The 15,858-nt window shown below is 42.9% G+C and overlaps 2 protein-coding genes across 4 annotated transcripts; one reads left to right on the forward strand and one right to left on the reverse strand.

Moving 5' to 3' along the window:
- Nucleotides 1–422: 422 nt before the first annotated feature.
- Nucleotides 423–9,900, reverse strand: cc2d1a (coiled-coil and C2 domain containing 1A). The gene is made up of 28 exons (XM_057035269.1): nt 9,718–9,900; nt 9,371–9,441; nt 9,134–9,272; nt 8,923–9,026; nt 8,513–8,758; nt 8,104–8,419; nt 7,779–7,888; nt 7,623–7,695; nt 7,434–7,535; nt 7,184–7,311; nt 6,845–6,917; nt 6,626–6,762; nt 6,271–6,358; nt 6,045–6,121; nt 5,831–5,926; nt 5,254–5,376; nt 5,082–5,140; nt 4,731–4,847; nt 4,264–4,337; nt 4,118–4,176; nt 3,880–4,031; nt 3,648–3,738; nt 3,407–3,562; nt 3,004–3,132; nt 2,809–2,935; nt 2,501–2,577; nt 2,359–2,406; nt 423–2,276 (listed from the first exon to the last, which is right to left on the reverse strand). The coding sequence occupies exons 2-28, from the start codon at nt 9,425–9,427 to the stop codon at nt 2,244–2,246; spliced, it is 2,991 nt and encodes a 996-aa protein (XP_056891249.1). The 5' UTR covers nt 9,428–9,441; nt 9,718–9,900; the 3' UTR covers nt 423–2,243.
- A 15-nt stretch (nt 9,901–9,915) lies between these two features.
- Nucleotides 9,916–15,809, forward strand: LOC130527116 (uncharacterized). 3 transcript variants are annotated; one of them, XM_057035272.1, is made up of 8 exons: nt 9,916–9,979; nt 10,269–10,355; nt 10,428–10,914; nt 11,066–11,135; nt 11,351–11,438; nt 11,691–11,818; nt 12,281–12,376; nt 12,513–12,731. In XM_057035272.1, the coding sequence occupies exons 2-8, from the start codon at nt 10,314–10,316 to the stop codon at nt 12,589–12,591; spliced, it is 990 nt and encodes a 329-aa protein (XP_056891252.1). In that variant the 5' UTR covers nt 9,916–9,979; nt 10,269–10,313; the 3' UTR covers nt 12,592–12,731. The 3 variants fall into 3 exon arrangements, with proteins under 3 accessions (XP_056891252.1, XP_056891253.1, XP_056891254.1); XM_057035273.1 differs by lacking the exon at nt 9,916–9,979 and adding an exon at nt 15,762–15,809 and having other exon boundaries at nt 9,990–10,355; nt 12,513–12,588; XM_057035274.1 differs by lacking the exon at nt 9,916–9,979 and having other exon boundaries at nt 9,996–10,355; nt 11,069–11,135.
- The last annotated feature ends 49 nt before the right edge of the window (nt 15,810–15,858 follow it).

Here is a 15,858-nt window from a genome sequence, read left to right on the forward strand (position 1 = left end):
ACCCGACTCTCGCGGGCGATCTTAATTTTTACCCCTCTGCCTCGGTGCGGGGCTGCACCAACCCCCCTCTCGCCCTTTCCCTTCTTTTGTCAGGAGAAATTTCCCATTCAGATGCGCTATTAGCATAAGACCAAAGCTGCGAGATTCCCCCAACAACGGATCTATTTCTGCCACATTTGATTCTTTCAGCTTTAATTAATGCATCACCCATGCACCACAACCGCTGCACGGTAACGTGCAAAAATCCTGTTTTTCCTGGCTTTACAATGACACGGAGCTATTTATTTCTCGTTTACCCATCAAGGATATACACATTGGAACTTTTGAAAACCCCAAATAACAAAACTCGACACTCATTATCAGCATGTTTGAGGCTCACAATGGATGTAGATGATTAATCAGGTGAATAAAGCAAATCCACAGCTGTTTCAGCAATTTATTCATGGTAGCAAAATCATACACAAGACAATAAAGCCCAATCAGGTCTTAATATTTTCCCCTTCGCAGTGCACAATTCATGACTTGCACTTAAAAATAGTGCTTTTTATACAGTATATATATATGTTACATATAGACTGATTGCCCTTACATGGTTGAACAGGTTCAAGTATAAGCTCCAATGCATACATTTGCTGAGACACTCCACCAAATAGACTGTTGTCAGATTACAGACCCGATCAAACAAACAAACAAACAAACAGATCTTAATATGCAAAGAAGAGTAGTAAGAGGGAGTGTGTGCAGTAAAGGAACAATATTGAATGAACAACAGGGCAAACTTAAACCATATGTCCCCCTCCACGGACCCTGACCAGACAAATATACCACTGAATGCCGATGACCTTGTTGCTATGACAACGAGGCAGCCCCAGGGGCCATGAGGTTACTTGAATAGTGGGGTGAAGTGACACAAATGTGCGTGTTTGGGGTGACGTAGGGTGTAAAAAGGAGTGAAAGTAAGGTTGTTTTTAATAATGGCCTCAATCTGGCGGCGCTGCAGCCACTTTTTCTTGGTTTAAAAAAGAAATAACACAGTAAAGAATGATTCCACATATGGCCCATAGTTACTGTTTTAATGATTTTGGGGCTGCATGAAAAATACAAGCATGAAGGGAAAGACTGGGATGAGCGGAATAATGGAGAAAGAGCAGAAGGAACCATCTCCTGAGTGTGTGATGAGGCCCACACAAGACTTACTGGAGGTTTGTGACCTCCCTCACACTCCGAGAGCACCACCAGCACGGGCGCCCCGGCCTCCCTCGCTAACGTGGCCAATTAAATGTCAACTTTCATGTCATTGTTACAACTTTCCGTTGACGCGTGCTGGTGGTGGCAGCACCGTTGCTACGCTGCTGCTAAATTAGGAGGCGAAGAAACGCAGCGGTCGCGCCGAAGCAACGGCTGTTTTCTAACCAAAAGCACAAAGGCACGCGATGTTAACAGTTTTAAAAAATAGAAACCCAATTGGCGCCGCCTCTTACACACCACGCTGAGGAATCTCTGAACAGATATGAAGGAATTAGCGTAAAAAGTGTGATGATGGAGACAACAGAGGAACAGCTGATGGAGGAGCAGCTTTTGCACTGCTAAGCTTCTGCCACATTCATGGCCCGCCAGTAGCACCCCCACTCCCCAGCCCAAAAGGCGACTTTACGTCTGATCTGGCTGTCTCCTTGGTGACACAAACACTAATCCCTCATTATGGGATGTTGGCTGTGGCGCCCTGAAGCCTCTTTTTTTTTCATTTCCATTTCACAGCACTTTAAATGACTTTAGATTACTGTAATCTGGGACCACTGAAGCAGACAGATTAGACTGAGATCATTGCCCACATAAAATATGAAAAGAGGGGTTAAAAACACACCAGTCTACTGGTTAACACACTTCAGAGCACACATGCACACCCCTTTTTTTTTTTTTTAAACCCAACATATGATACATTAATATGTACGATCAACTTCTCAACCAACAATTCCCCAAAGGAAAAATCATTTCTAAACGTCCTGCAGGAGGCAGGTCACATTTGCAAAGCTTTATTTTAAAAGCAGCATTTTGGAGTGTTTGATTGCAAGTAAACTGTCACCGGTTATGTGATTTGACAGCTATAGCAGGTTGGTTAAAGTGTTATTGTCATCGAGCAGCAAAGAGCGGTGCAGCAGGCACCCTACTGTAGTGTGTCATGGCATATGAGGGACAGGGCACAACAGTGTTTCAGCCCAGTCTCCGCGCTCTTTATCCCCCACTCAGCTGGTGCGTTTCCTTTTGAGTGATTCCAACTGTGACGGACAGAAAAGGAGCAAAGTGTCCGTGTATGAGGCCAAGCCAACATTTTATCCACCAATTGCTGGAAAACCATACCTCACTCTCTACTAACTTCAGCCTCCCAAGTGCATCTTTGGCAGCTTCCTAAGTGAGCAGAAATGAAAGTTTACACAGCCAAATCAAGGCAAACCTGCACAAATCTGAGGCAGAAGCGAGGCGGGCCTGCGCCGGTACCCACCCGGTTGCCTTGGCTGGAGAACTTCTTCACCGAGTCGGCGAGACCTTGAGTGAAGCGCTGCAGCACGTTTTCGTACTCTGAAAGGAAATGATGGCCTCATTGTTTAGCTTTAATTTAAATCCATCGTGTGCAACGTTGCGCGTGGAAGCCCCATTTGGGTCAGTGTGATAAATGTTTTACAGATGGAGGGAAACATCCGGGATGCTAGGACGGCTACTTTTGAGAGCAGTTGCAAAAATGAGGGAGCTTTTTTCCCTCTATCACACTGGCTAAAATGGGATTTCCTTCTTGTCTGTTTCTAGTGTTACCACTGAGCATGGCTGGGGACGCTCGTTCCAGCTGGGCCTTCTGCCACTGCAGTCTGTGCGTCACCTCTTTGTGTTGATGTATGAGGTCAGACGGGGGATCCTGTCGCATCTTTCTGCATTCTGCAAGCTGTCAGACAGGCTTGGTCACCAAATAGCTCCTCTTCTTCTATTACAAGTCCACAAACACATATTTACCTTCCTTTCCAAGCGCTCCTTGTCGTAGTTCAGAAGGCTGAAGCTGTGGAGTTTGTACTGAGGAGGAGAGCTGCTGGAATGAGTCCTGCTGCTCGCTTCATGTCTGGGCTTAGATCGAGGAGATGGAGCCTCAAGTAGGAACATACACATAGGGTAAACAAACCATCTCTTCTTCACAGATTGACAAAAGAGGACGAATATCCAACAGAGATAGTGAGAGAATCATTTTCTAGCAGCACGCCATTACTCCTGATCTTAGTTGAATGGACCTTTCAATGCTGTCATTTCCTCTTGTCTGTGACTTGTCTATAAAACCTTGCTCCTCCCAAAAAAGGTTAAATTTTACAGCATAAAAAGTAAAACTATACCAGTCTAGGATAAACAAGGACAGGAACTGACTCACTCGTTCTTTTTCCTTCTGTGGAGGAGAAAGAGAAGACACTGGATCAAGAACCAGCCACTTCTCTGTTACCGGCTGGACCTCGACTCCCGATAAAGGCTCTCGGATCTTCACCTTCACCTCCAGTTTGCCACCTGTAGTTTTACGCCCGTCCATGACCTAAGACACACACGTATAAGGTATCGGCTAGGTTCTGTTCGTGGATGTGTGTTCTTGCCCAGGTTTAGGTGTTTTCCAGAGTCACCTCAATGATCTCTCTAACATCACTGTGGTTTTCTAGAGCCTCCAGCTTCAGCTGAGCAGTGCCCACCAGCTTGTCTGTCTTAAACAGGCCTCTGAAAAGACAAGGTTTCAAGGTTGACTTGACTTCAAAATTGACTGAACATTTGCCCAATTAAAAGAAAGAGTTCCTGTATTTAGTTCATTAACTTCACTACGCAGGCAATAACACTCCTACAGACACTCAATGAAATTACCCTTTATGGATGATTTCAAATTTAATGCCTTTAGACTGGATGATGCGTTTGAAGCCTCTGTGGTTGCGGTTAATGCAGAGTTTGAACTGTTCTTTAAACTCTGGGTTGTTGGTGTTCTTTACTGTGCTGGTTTTGTCCCTCTGGGCCTCCTCCTACACACGTAAATGAATGCATCAAAGCACAGCACAAATACTGACAATCCTCCACAGACCCACTCTGCACTCTACTAAAGTCTTACCGAGCTGGGAAAAGGAAACTCAAACTTCACACTCGCATCCAGATCATTCGGCGAAACACCTGAAGGCAGAGGAGGAGCTAGGTGTGAATATACCTTTAACACTTTAGCGCCTGGATATAGAAAAGGTCTAGATGGGCCTTCAGTACCTGAGGGGGCTGGCAGGTTGATGCCTCTGACGATGTAAAGAACCATCTCGGTAGCTGTCAGGTTTGCGTAGACTCTATACATACAATCAAATATAAAGATCATCTAGAAACAAGCCACAGGAGCAAGAAAAAGCAATCTGCTAGCATCGCTGCCAGTGTTCCTTAGTTGGGAGGTTTGAAACTGGAGTACATCCAGATTAAGTCACCATGACTCATGAGTAGATCGCCAATCATCTCTGTCAAAAAATGTGCGTGTAAAGTAGTCATGAGAGCTATTAGTATTCTTTTGAGAACTAACTTTAAAGACTACAGAAGACTAAGATGATCTGCCGTTTGAAAGTCCAAAAGAACAAAGATATTTCATTCACCATTTAGCTTAATGGTTTAAAATGACTTCATTGTGAAACACATGTCATTCAAAAGAGCACATTATACATAATAATATCCATGATTAGGTCATGTCTGACTTGAGGGTGTTGAGAGTCCTCTCCTCTGTACGGCACTTTGGGACTTGCAGACCCTTGGAAAAGGCATTCTTTAGTATTTCAATGTTCTTTCTGCACTCCTCAGTCAGTTTCTCATACCTGTGAAGATAAAGAAAATGAATTTACAGTGTCAGCCTATGAATAAATGTGTGTTAAAACTTACCCTATATGCCTTATGGTGAAGTATAAAACCAGCGTGTTAGTTCTAATATGTGTTAATATGTGTTAATGCCGTTAGCAGATCTGACTGTCAGACTGTGGCTGCTGGTGTCACTTTGTTGAAAATGTATTTTGTTTTTAAAATCAGAATAAAAAAACAGAAATATCTCTTACCGCAGCGCCTCGGGCACGCTGCCCACGACTACAAAATTCTGACCGCAGCTCAGGCATTTCTGTAAAGACATGAATATATCCAAAACATTGACCAAATCCTTTAAAATAATACAAACATCTGTACAAATTCAGGAGGCACACTTTCATCTAAACATAAGATCGGAGAGTTGACCTCATGCTGCTTCCGCAAAAGCCCCATTAGGCTGTGGTACTGCTCGCTGGCACGAGGGGAGACGGGGGAGGAACGTGAGCGAGCCAGGGAGTAGTCCTCATCGCTGACCGGCACGCTGGGAATCTGTCGGGAATGACGGAAATACAAATGTTCTTGAACAAAAAAGCATATTCATAACCATAAATAACCCGTCAATTAAATAAAATGAAGGATTTCAGAGCAAAATAAAAGAGACACAGGCATGATGGTCTGAGTCAATGTGAGGCTGAGAGAGTTTGATGAAAAAAGATGTTAAATAAGAGTTGGATGATATGCAGGGATGTCATGAGGGATCTCTGGGAACTAGAAATAAAAGTAATTGAAAATACTGAGTGGAGCGAGGCGCAGAAGTGAGACACGAATGCAGGTAAAGTCACGACGTGCACATGAAGGTGTTTTGATAGCACTCCATGTTTGCACCTTTCCACTTTCTTCTCTTCACACTTTGCTGTCACACATTTCTTTTGCATGTAACATGTTTAACTCTGACAATTCTGCTTCATGCAGCAGTGCTTGAAAATCAACGCGTATTTCTAACCTTGCTAATATCAATGGGGAGGCCGGACTTGGCAACTGTAATCATCTGATCTAATCCCTTGGCATGTCTGAGATGCTGTGTGGCTCCCGTGATGTCCTGAAACATAAGCGAGCAGCGTTCACATGTCAAAGGAACAAGAAGAGGCATAAATATAAACACAAACATGGCTGAGAATCTATCAGGAGCTGAGAGGGAACATATATCAAGAGCTTACCTTCATGTGTTTGGAGCGCAGTGCTGCACGCATAAAAGCCTGTTTCCTTAGCAACAAGAAATCAAGTTGCTGCTGAGCTGCCAGGATAATTGTGAAAGAAGCGCAAATGTTAAAACTTTGTTTGGTACCGCTCATGTTTATAAAGGTAGAGCAGTGTTCATGCAATAGAAGCATCAAACCACTTGACGCTTGCTTTAATTAGACTGAAATGACAGCTTATACACACCTTTAGGTCCCAGGTTTACAGGTGAGGTGTCTCTCGGTGCCTGGGGAGCAGGAGATCTTGCTTTCTGAAGAGGAGGGTTTACTGCAGGCTGGGAACAAATGAGATGAGCAATGAGACAAATACAGCAAGTGCACATAGAGATTGTTGTAGAGCATAAAACACCAGCTTGATGAACACCTTAAGCACTTTTTCCATGGCAGTTTTGTATTAATTTTATTTTTATTAGTCTACAGTAGCAGCACAGTGCAGGTACAAAACAGCTAAAACTGTAAAGACCACAAAGTAAAAAAAGCTAAAAGCTAAAAGACAACTAGACAAACCAGGCCATCTGTTAAAGCATTTGGAGTGGTTCTACCTTGGCAGCAGCAACTCTTTGTCCACCATCTTCTTCCTCGTCAGCGTCTGCATCCCGGTTAGCTAATTTCAGAGCTGTTTCCAGGACACCCATGAAGTTCTGCTGACTCCCCTCTGAGCCCTGAAGTGGTGGACAGCCTAAGAGAGTGCACACGTGCGCGCGCACACAACTGTAAGCACAGTTTGAAAGCCATCTCAAAACATTCCTTCGTCAACTTACCCGGCGGCATGGGTAGATCGGACAAGTTGACGGGTCTGCCAGCTTTGTGTGCTTTGATGGCATCCTGGTATTGCTGTAAAAATAGACCGAGAAAATAAATCGACCTAAAAACCCTTTGCTTCTTTTACTTAAATAGAAATGACAACAAAAACATGACAAGAATGATAGAAATCCATTAAACATTCCATCCATTATCATGGGAATCTATTTAATTCTGTTCCTGCTCCAGCTAAATTACCTTTATTTATAGTTTACAATAAATATAGAGACATTTCCTCCTCAGAAATAGGAAGAATTTGCTTCAAAATCAGTTATTTAAGTTCAAGCTAAGCTCCGTACCTTGACAATCCGCTGATGCATACGAGCTTTGCGATCATCTCCTTTGGTCTTGGCTCCCTCTGCTGCCGACTTGTATATATCCATCCTCTGCTGCAGGGCTTCAGCCACACTGCTGGGGGCAGGAAGTTCTTTGCAGAACAGGTGCGCACACAAAAACAGGCCGCTTGGTTTTGTTTTTAATGTGCAACACATGTCTAATCCACGTACGCTACAGATCAACTTGTCTGATCAGAAAAGCCCAAAATCTTACCGGCAGCGGCAACCGTTGCAGCCGGAGTAGCCGGAGTAGCTGGAGCAGCCGGAGCAGCAGCAGGCACAGGGGAAGGTTGGTTAGAAGCTGCTACCGAATTTCCTACAAAGCAATCAGTTGGACTTTGATGTCGTTAGATTATATATACGTGTACGTTATATATTCATTCATTTTAGACAAAAAACTGACCAGGAGGAGGAGGCAGTGAGCTCAGATCCACCAGCTCATCTCTGTCTAGTGCCTCAACTACTGTGTCCAGCTTCTGCAATTGAGCAGGACATCTTGAGTAAAAAGACTTGAATCTGTTGACTATTTAGACAAAACAACAGAGACATTGATTCATACCTTGGCGGTGATGTAGTACAGTTTGGCCTGATCAATGTTGCCACTTTGTTTGGCTTGTATAGCAGCAATTTTGTACTCCCTCTGTCTGGACAACACCTTTTGTTTCATCTCTAAATGAAAGAAAAACAGGCACAAGCAACATTTGCACATTAACATGTGTGAATAAACAAATGAATGAAACCGGATTATAAAATAATGAAGATACGTTTTTTAAAAAAAAAAAAACTGTACTTGGTACCTGTTTTAGAAATATTTTAAGAGAAAAAGAGCAACTGATTTATCTCTCCCCAAAAGATAATAAGCTTTCACATGTTCCTGTATTTACCGGAGTGCGAGGCATCAGGCTGGCTGGGTGTGAGGGGAGAAATTGCAGGTGTTTCTGGGGTAACTGCACAAACAGCTTTTTGAGGTGGGATCAAATGCATGGGCTTCGTATTCGGGGTCACTGTTGAGGCCTCCTTCACAGGTCTCTCATTCGTGGGAGGAGAGGACACCGTTGTAGGCTGAGGTGGCTCTTTTTCCTGGATCGATTCCGGTTTGGCTGTGGCATTTGGCTTTCCACCAAGAGCAACAGGAGGCGGGATCTCCTCTTCATTGACAGATTTTCCCTTTCTGACAGACGTAAGCATGGACTGTAGTGTCTAGAGTCGTAACAACACAACATAATTGTCAACACGAGTGGGAACAAATGAGTAAATTGGCAAAATGAATCCTACTTTTACATTCCCAGTTACCTTTAACCCTCTCTCATATCGCCTAACTTTACTGGTCTCTCCTGCATCTTTGGCGTTAGAGATGGCAGTCTTATACATTTCCAAACGCTGGAGTAGGACAGACTCTACTCCAGTTGCACCACTGGGGGCTGGAGGATGTGCAGGATGAGATGTGATGGTCACTTTGGGAGCAATTGGTGTGACAGCTGGAGGGGTAGGAGCAGGACTTTCTTCCTCATCATCCTCTAAAACCTCATTTAGTTCTGCCTGTAAACAAATAGCAATCGCACTCAGGCAACTGACATGTTTCAATACACCAATAAAACCAGTATGTCGACAATATTCTGATATTTAGTCAAATACATTTCAATCAGTTTCGTGACAGTGACAAAAGAGTGAAATCAAAGTTAAAATTGATGCAGATGCATTACCAGCAGATCTTCATCATTCAAATCGCCATCGTCAATGTCAACGTCGTCCAGGTCTTTCATACACAAAGCTGCCATCTGCTCTATTTCAGCCATAGCAACAGGAGCTGCATGTTGACCAACACACTATTAGGCTGAATCACTTGACATCAAATTTAAGCATAAGCATATGAGTGGAGACAGAGAGAGATTAATGCATTAATGAGTTTTTAACCTTTGTGTTCATTTTTCCTCCCTTGTTGTCTCCCTCCACCACCTCCTCCCATTAGTCTCAGGAGCTCTTCCTCCAACTCTTCATCATTTCCATCATCATTTATCCCTCCATCTGGGGTCAGATCAAGGAGCAGCCCCATCTTTGACAGTGGGGAGGAGACTTGCTGAATTATAACTATTGACACACTATCAGCTATAATCCTTCACACAAATCATTGAATGGGTACATGGGTGTTACCTGTTTGGCTCTAGCCGCCCCTTGGCCCCGAGGAGGGGGGTTCCTACTGCGACTCATGAATTCTCAATACCCTAAAGTAAATGGAGAAATACAATGAAACGGCTCAATGCAAATTTTTTTTTTTAAAAAAAGGTTTTTTTTTGTTCATGTTTTTTTTTGTTTTACTAACGTGGGCATTACTACAGATAATGACATACGTGTGGCCAGTATGCACATGTACTGTAGAACAATTCAATGTGCACAATAATATTTTTATTATGTTTCTCTGTTAGCCTTTAACCTATATCCTTATTAGCTAGCAGCTGCAACAAATTATCTGCTAATTTAACTATTGTAAAGCTATTTACCTTGTCAGTTTCGCGGAGGGTGTATTAGCGTCACAGCAAGCCGGCTCTTCAGTTTGATAACTTTTGAAGAATTGCAGAAAATTACAACCATATAAAAACTGACGAACGTACATTAACGTAGCGCTACAAAACAAGATCAACAAGCCGTGGAAATTACTTCCGACATTGCGTCTCCAATGGCAACGCACAGTCCGCTTTACGGCTTGCTGAAACGCGGCCTTCACTAACGTAAAACACGCACATTCGACGTTGTTCGAGCCAGGTGGGTAATTTGGAAAGTAATGGATCAGCAATTTCTGAAAAAATCTTCTGTAAATAAGTTGACCCATCTAAATATAATAATATAATACATTCCTCAAATACCAGAAGCCAGATACGATCATTAATTACATTTACTTTTGGAAGGAGAGATTTATAGAGGAAAAGTGGGGACGACCGATAATGTCAAGTTTCCAGGAGCTAGGCTACTCATGCTAATTAGCGTGAATAAGTCTTGAGTGATTTCCCTCCAATTGCTTAATTTAATTTCTATTTTTCTTTTTTTTTGGAAGAGTTTGGGTCCCTCATATCAAAAGAGGAAATATTTATTTAATGCCATGTCAGAGGTGGACAATGTTCAGGCTCCTGTCTTTAATCAGGTAGTTAATACACAGCAAACTTTATTAAGTTTCTTTATGGAGTCCTTTAATCTAATAAATGTACAATTCTAGGTCACAGAAAGCAATAAAACAGTGGATGCCACTTTACCACAGCATCAACCAGACTCAAACTCAGCTGCAGGGCACCAGGAAGCTGAAGATGGAATAGATGAGGGGGCAACAAAACTGCCCTCACAAGATGTGAGCGGTACTGTAACTACGGTCACCAGTGTCACTAATTCCCAGTCGGAGGGACTTGCAGTAGATCCAGATACTAATGCAAACCAGAATGGACAGGCCGAAATAGGATCGGTGGAGCAGAGCGGATCACCATCTCAAACACAAACGGATGTACCTCAGAACATCCTGCCAACTTTGGCTGTAGATTTGGGATCCTGCACAAGTGCTTCAAATGGGGAAAAAGAGAATTCCCTGTGTGACCTGGAGGGAGATGAGGAAACCAATAATAAAAGATGCAACGGTACAGCTTTGGCTGATGTCACACCAGTTATAAATGAGGAAGAAGCGGAGTCCCCTCCTAAAAAGAAGCAACGTGTGGGTATGTGCGTGCTGACATGAAGTGAGATTCTACTGTCGAAGATATGTGGAAAAAATGGGCAAAAGCACAATGACGGAAGATGAGCAGTAATGCAATAATAGTGCACCCTACAGCTCAAAGATAAATGTATTTATCTCATGATCTGTTCCAGCAGAAAGAGCTGCAGAGCAGAGTGGGACAGAGGTGCAACCCCAGCCCACAAATGGTCCAGAGGATAGTAGGTTAGAATAATTTAAAATAAAATAACTTCATGTTATGAAATGTCAATTAATCAACATTTAGATATTAAAATATTTAAAAAATGAATGTCTACTTAAGGGGGCCTTATTAATTGTGGTATGCAGAGTAAAGTCAAAGAAATAGTCTTAAGAGTTTCTACACATTTTATATAAACAAGTATTTATGTATATTTTTAAACCTCTTATTTAATTCACAGGAAAGAGGCTCCCAGTGCTGAGATCAACTCAGATGAAACCAGTGTTTTGTGTGGTCCAGGCGGCTTTAAGAGTTGTGAAGATCAAGAGGTCAAATTGTCTCATATATTGTGTTTGCATATGGTTTTATTACTTTGCCCATCCAGGATACACTAGACATTCTTTTCAGGTTTTTTTTTACCCACCATCCCTCTAATAACTACTAAAACCTAATCAGGGTTAGAAGAGAATGACCTGAGTGGCTTGTTGCCTTCAGTTTTCTTTAATGCCATCAGACATGATTTCATGGAGATAGATGGATGTTGCAGCTGCTAAATGTCCTTTTTTCCTTGATCGCAGTAGAATCCACCCAGTGCTCGTTCTCCTGTTGCCTGCTCTGAACAGCAGCAGACCATGAACCTCACCGACACAGCCGACCTCCAGTTCCTGGATTATGTTTCAGACTCTCAGCTGAACACCATCGCGCTGACGTAAGAAAGTTGGGAAGAGGGACAAAATTCACATGAACCCTGAGGGGTGACAATGGGGATGAAGGATCGGAGAGTTCGCGACCCTACCCAGACTAAACAAACTCCCAGTGAAAACATTCTTAATGGCTGGTTGAGTTGAAGTTTGGGAAATCAAATTCAGTCCCACTTAGTTTTAAGTTTTACTGAATGACTTAACAGGCTGTAGATCAAGAAAAACTACAACTTTGCAGCTAAAGTGTCTCACTAAAGATTGTAAGCAGGATAAAGACTAAGAAAAGATTAAATTAAAGATGAAAGTAGGTAAAGACATCTCAGAAGAAGCATTAATCTGTTTATTGTAACGTTATATTCCATTAACAGTTGCTCTTTTACATTTATTGTCAGAAGACAAATAAGAGTCTTAAATAGAATAGAGTAGCTGTTACGAACTATCACTTTTTCATCTATGTTTTTTCCATCCAGTGAGGATTTAATGATGGAGGCAGACCTTCATTCCCCCGAGTGTCCTGATGTCACAGACCTGATGCGTGGACTCATTCAAGAACTCTCCTCACTGAAGTCAGGGAATCTCTTTTTTGTTCGCTCCCTTCATTTCTACTCTTTAGATTTAGAAACTTGTGATTTGCAAGTTAGTTTTATTTCCCACCTACCCACCCACCTGAGCATGAAATGTGTCTGGGTTTCTCTCTTGCAGTCAAAAGGTCATGGCCGCTCACAGAGACCTGGAGAATCTGCACCGCAGCAGCAAAGGTTTACGCAACTCTCTGCGTTGAAGACTGGTTTTAAGTTTTTTTACGTTGGCCCCAGTGTTTGCTGGGTAATGAAAGCAGATGGTTTCTTGCATTACAGAGAGGACGACTGTTCAGTTTCATGGAGACGTTGTGGAATAAAGCGTTTAAAAACATAAAACAAACGTCACATCTTTGTCCTCCCACATCATTTACACATCATCTGACCCTCAAAACAGCTGGAAAACATTGGAATGGGTGTTACAGAAGGCCTCAGAGCAAACGTGCCAGAGCATTCAAACCACAAAACAAACACAAACGTAGAAGAGGTGCAAGTAAATTAAGTCATTAATAGTCAATCTACATTTTCAAACTGTGGGGTCGGGTTTGGACGTGATGGACAAGGAGCTGTATGTGCTGTCTACTTTCGGATAAAAGCGTGAGGAGCTTTGAGCCCCATGGACCCACACAGGGGACACACGTGCTTGTATAAGGCGGGACACAGAAATTGCCCAGTTGGAGTGTTGAGGTAGTGGGATCCATACAAATACTCTTTGTTGTTCTTGCAGAATTGGGTCATCCTGGGCTCCAGTGCTTGTGGCTTCGGGACCCTGCAGCTTAGCATCACCTTGGTCGCACCTTTAACGTAAGCATGTGTGGAACCTGGTGTGGTCACTGGCGTTTTCACATTGCTCCCGCAATATAAAGAGCCCTGACCTGAAGATTCCAAGGACGCATCCCTCACGAAGCCACTTTCAGTGTTTGAAAATAGTGACATAAGGGACCCGCACGGCTCCTGCAACCTTCTGGAGACTGGCAGCGAGGGCGCGTACTGGCGGTTTTGGATAATCTCTTTAATTACATCCGACAAGCCAAAGTAGTCTTTCCACATGTGGAAGGGTTCATAGTTGGGCTCCATGACGTGATGGAAGCCCCTCGAGGTGACAAACATTCCAAAGACAGATAATTGATAATTGAGCACACACTGAAAAAAGGGGAGAAGTGGAGCTGTTCAATTTACAAATAATCAGCTCGTTTCAAATACATGATCTGGATGAGAGGCAGCACTGACACAGATGAAAGGCAGCACTGACACGGATGAAAGGCAGCACTGAGATCAGAGACCACATCCCTTGATCCTCAAGCCAGGAGGCCTTTGATCGCCGAGCACATTTTTCCTTTGCATAACTACTGTTCTGAACTGCATTTACCCTTTTGTTGCAGCTTCTTATACTTACGATATCTTGGCCTACATCTGTCTCTTGTATAAATCTGTATGTTAGCAACTCTGGCAACTCTAAGTTCACCATCTCTGTAACCTGAAGCTTCCTCACCGATCTCAACTCGGAATAAAATATATAAAAGCCTAGTTGGACGTTATCGCACCTCCCACCAGAAGCGCCCTCGATTCTCTGACCGGAATCATAGTCCATAACCTGCCACCTCTCCAGCAACCCTCAACTCTTGAATATAGCATACAACAGTCGCTAGCGTAAATCAGTATGCATGTGGGCAGCCGACGGGCACACAGCAAGCATGTCCATGGCCGCAGGGAGAAATCTCGTAAAGGCTCTTAAGCACCGAGAAGCTGTCCAGCAGCTTTGGTTGGGTCAAATGGGTTTTCCTGAGACTACTGACCTTCTTGTGTGCTCCATCTTGGTTGCCTTTCCTGCAACGAGCTACCAGTCCGAAGGGTTACACAAAGGCTCTGAAGTACAGTCAAGTGGTGTGACCTACACATACACCAGCATAGGCCCTGTGCTCTGCTATACTAGCTCTACTAGTTCCTGAAATTCAGAAGACATCTTTAATGTTTTTAAACATTGGAACCAGTTATTAGTCAGACACACCTTAATTACTTCAGTACGGTAAATTAAGAATATTTGGAAGAGTTATGGCTAGATTACAGTTGATGCACAGATTGTATTTGCAACAGTTGCCCTATAAACCATTGTGGATTAGTGCGGCCCCTTTCCCCATAAATGTATTGCTGCCAATTACAAATACACAACAGAAATTGTGAGTACTTCACTAAAAATGCATACTGTGACTTTACACTCACCCATACAATGAGGCAACCATGTTGCACAGTCTATTTTGCTTTATGTGGCAGTGTGAAGCTTGTTTGGAATCACCTTCAAGTAAGAGTGAACTTGCTCATTACAAACTTAAACATCCACACTTTGGACACATTACCCATTAAGCTGCCCATGCTGATTCAAAACTGAATTCTTTAGTTATTCACCAGAGTAGGGTTCATTCCATGCATGTAGATCAGAGACCAATGCAGCATATTGTATTTTCTTATCATATATGTGGATGTAAGGCTTTGGCAACAGAAAGAGACTACTTCAGTTAGCTTACAGCACATCTTAAGCGGAATGAGAGCGTTCTCTGTACATTTTTATATTGCACATTTCATACATCATAACTATGACCTTTGTTTAAAAATATCAGCTGATGATAGCTTTCCACCTGAGCTCTTCATCCCATGTTAAATCTTCTTGAGGTTAGCTGTTCGTGGGTCAGAATCTGGATTACCAGAGTTTGCAGAAATCTTTCAAATATGTCATCTAAGATGACAAGTCTTTCCTCATTGTGGATGTATTATGTGCCTGGTACACATACATTCTACTACAGATCCTTTGCACTAGAGAAACCTTCAACAGCAATTAAACTTATAGCACTCAACAATCTGATGGATCGAGTTGCATGGTAACCTTTGAAAGGCACGTCATCATTAAAGATAGGTTTGATCAACGCTATTTTTAAAACACTTGATTCCGGCAATAGGTTGAGGGGGAAAGATCACAAATTGCACGCTGATGGCTTCCCCGATAGCCCCACTTCACGTTTCCCCCTTCTGATTTGCATCTTATTTATAATGCTGAAATGACAATAAAGTATCCTGTATCCCATCCTGGACACACTAGATGTTCTTTTCAGGTTTTTCAGGCCTGAGTAGCTTAGCTAGGTTAGCTTCAGTTTTCTTTAATGCCATCAGACATGATTTCATGGAGATAGATGGATGTTGCAGCTGCTAAATGTCCTTTTTTCCTTGATCGCAGTAGAATCCACCCAGTGCTCGTTCTCCTGTTGCCTGCTCTGAACAGCAGCAGACCATGAACCTCACCGACACAGCCGACCTCCAGTTCCTGGATTATGTTTCAGACTCTCAGCTGAAAGGTCAAAAGGTCACAGAGACCTGGAGAACCTGAAGACTGGTTTTACCGTTGTTGTTTGTTTTACGTTGGCCCCAGTGTTTGTTGGGTAATGAAAGCAGATGGTTTCTTGCACTACAGAGAGGACGAC

The sequence above is a fragment of the Takifugu flavidus genome, chromosome 6 (genome assembly GCF_003711565.1).
Source record: "Takifugu flavidus isolate HTHZ2018 chromosome 6, ASM371156v2, whole genome shotgun sequence".
NCBI classification, from domain to species: domain Eukaryota; kingdom Metazoa; phylum Chordata; class Actinopteri; order Tetraodontiformes; family Tetraodontidae; genus Takifugu; species Takifugu flavidus.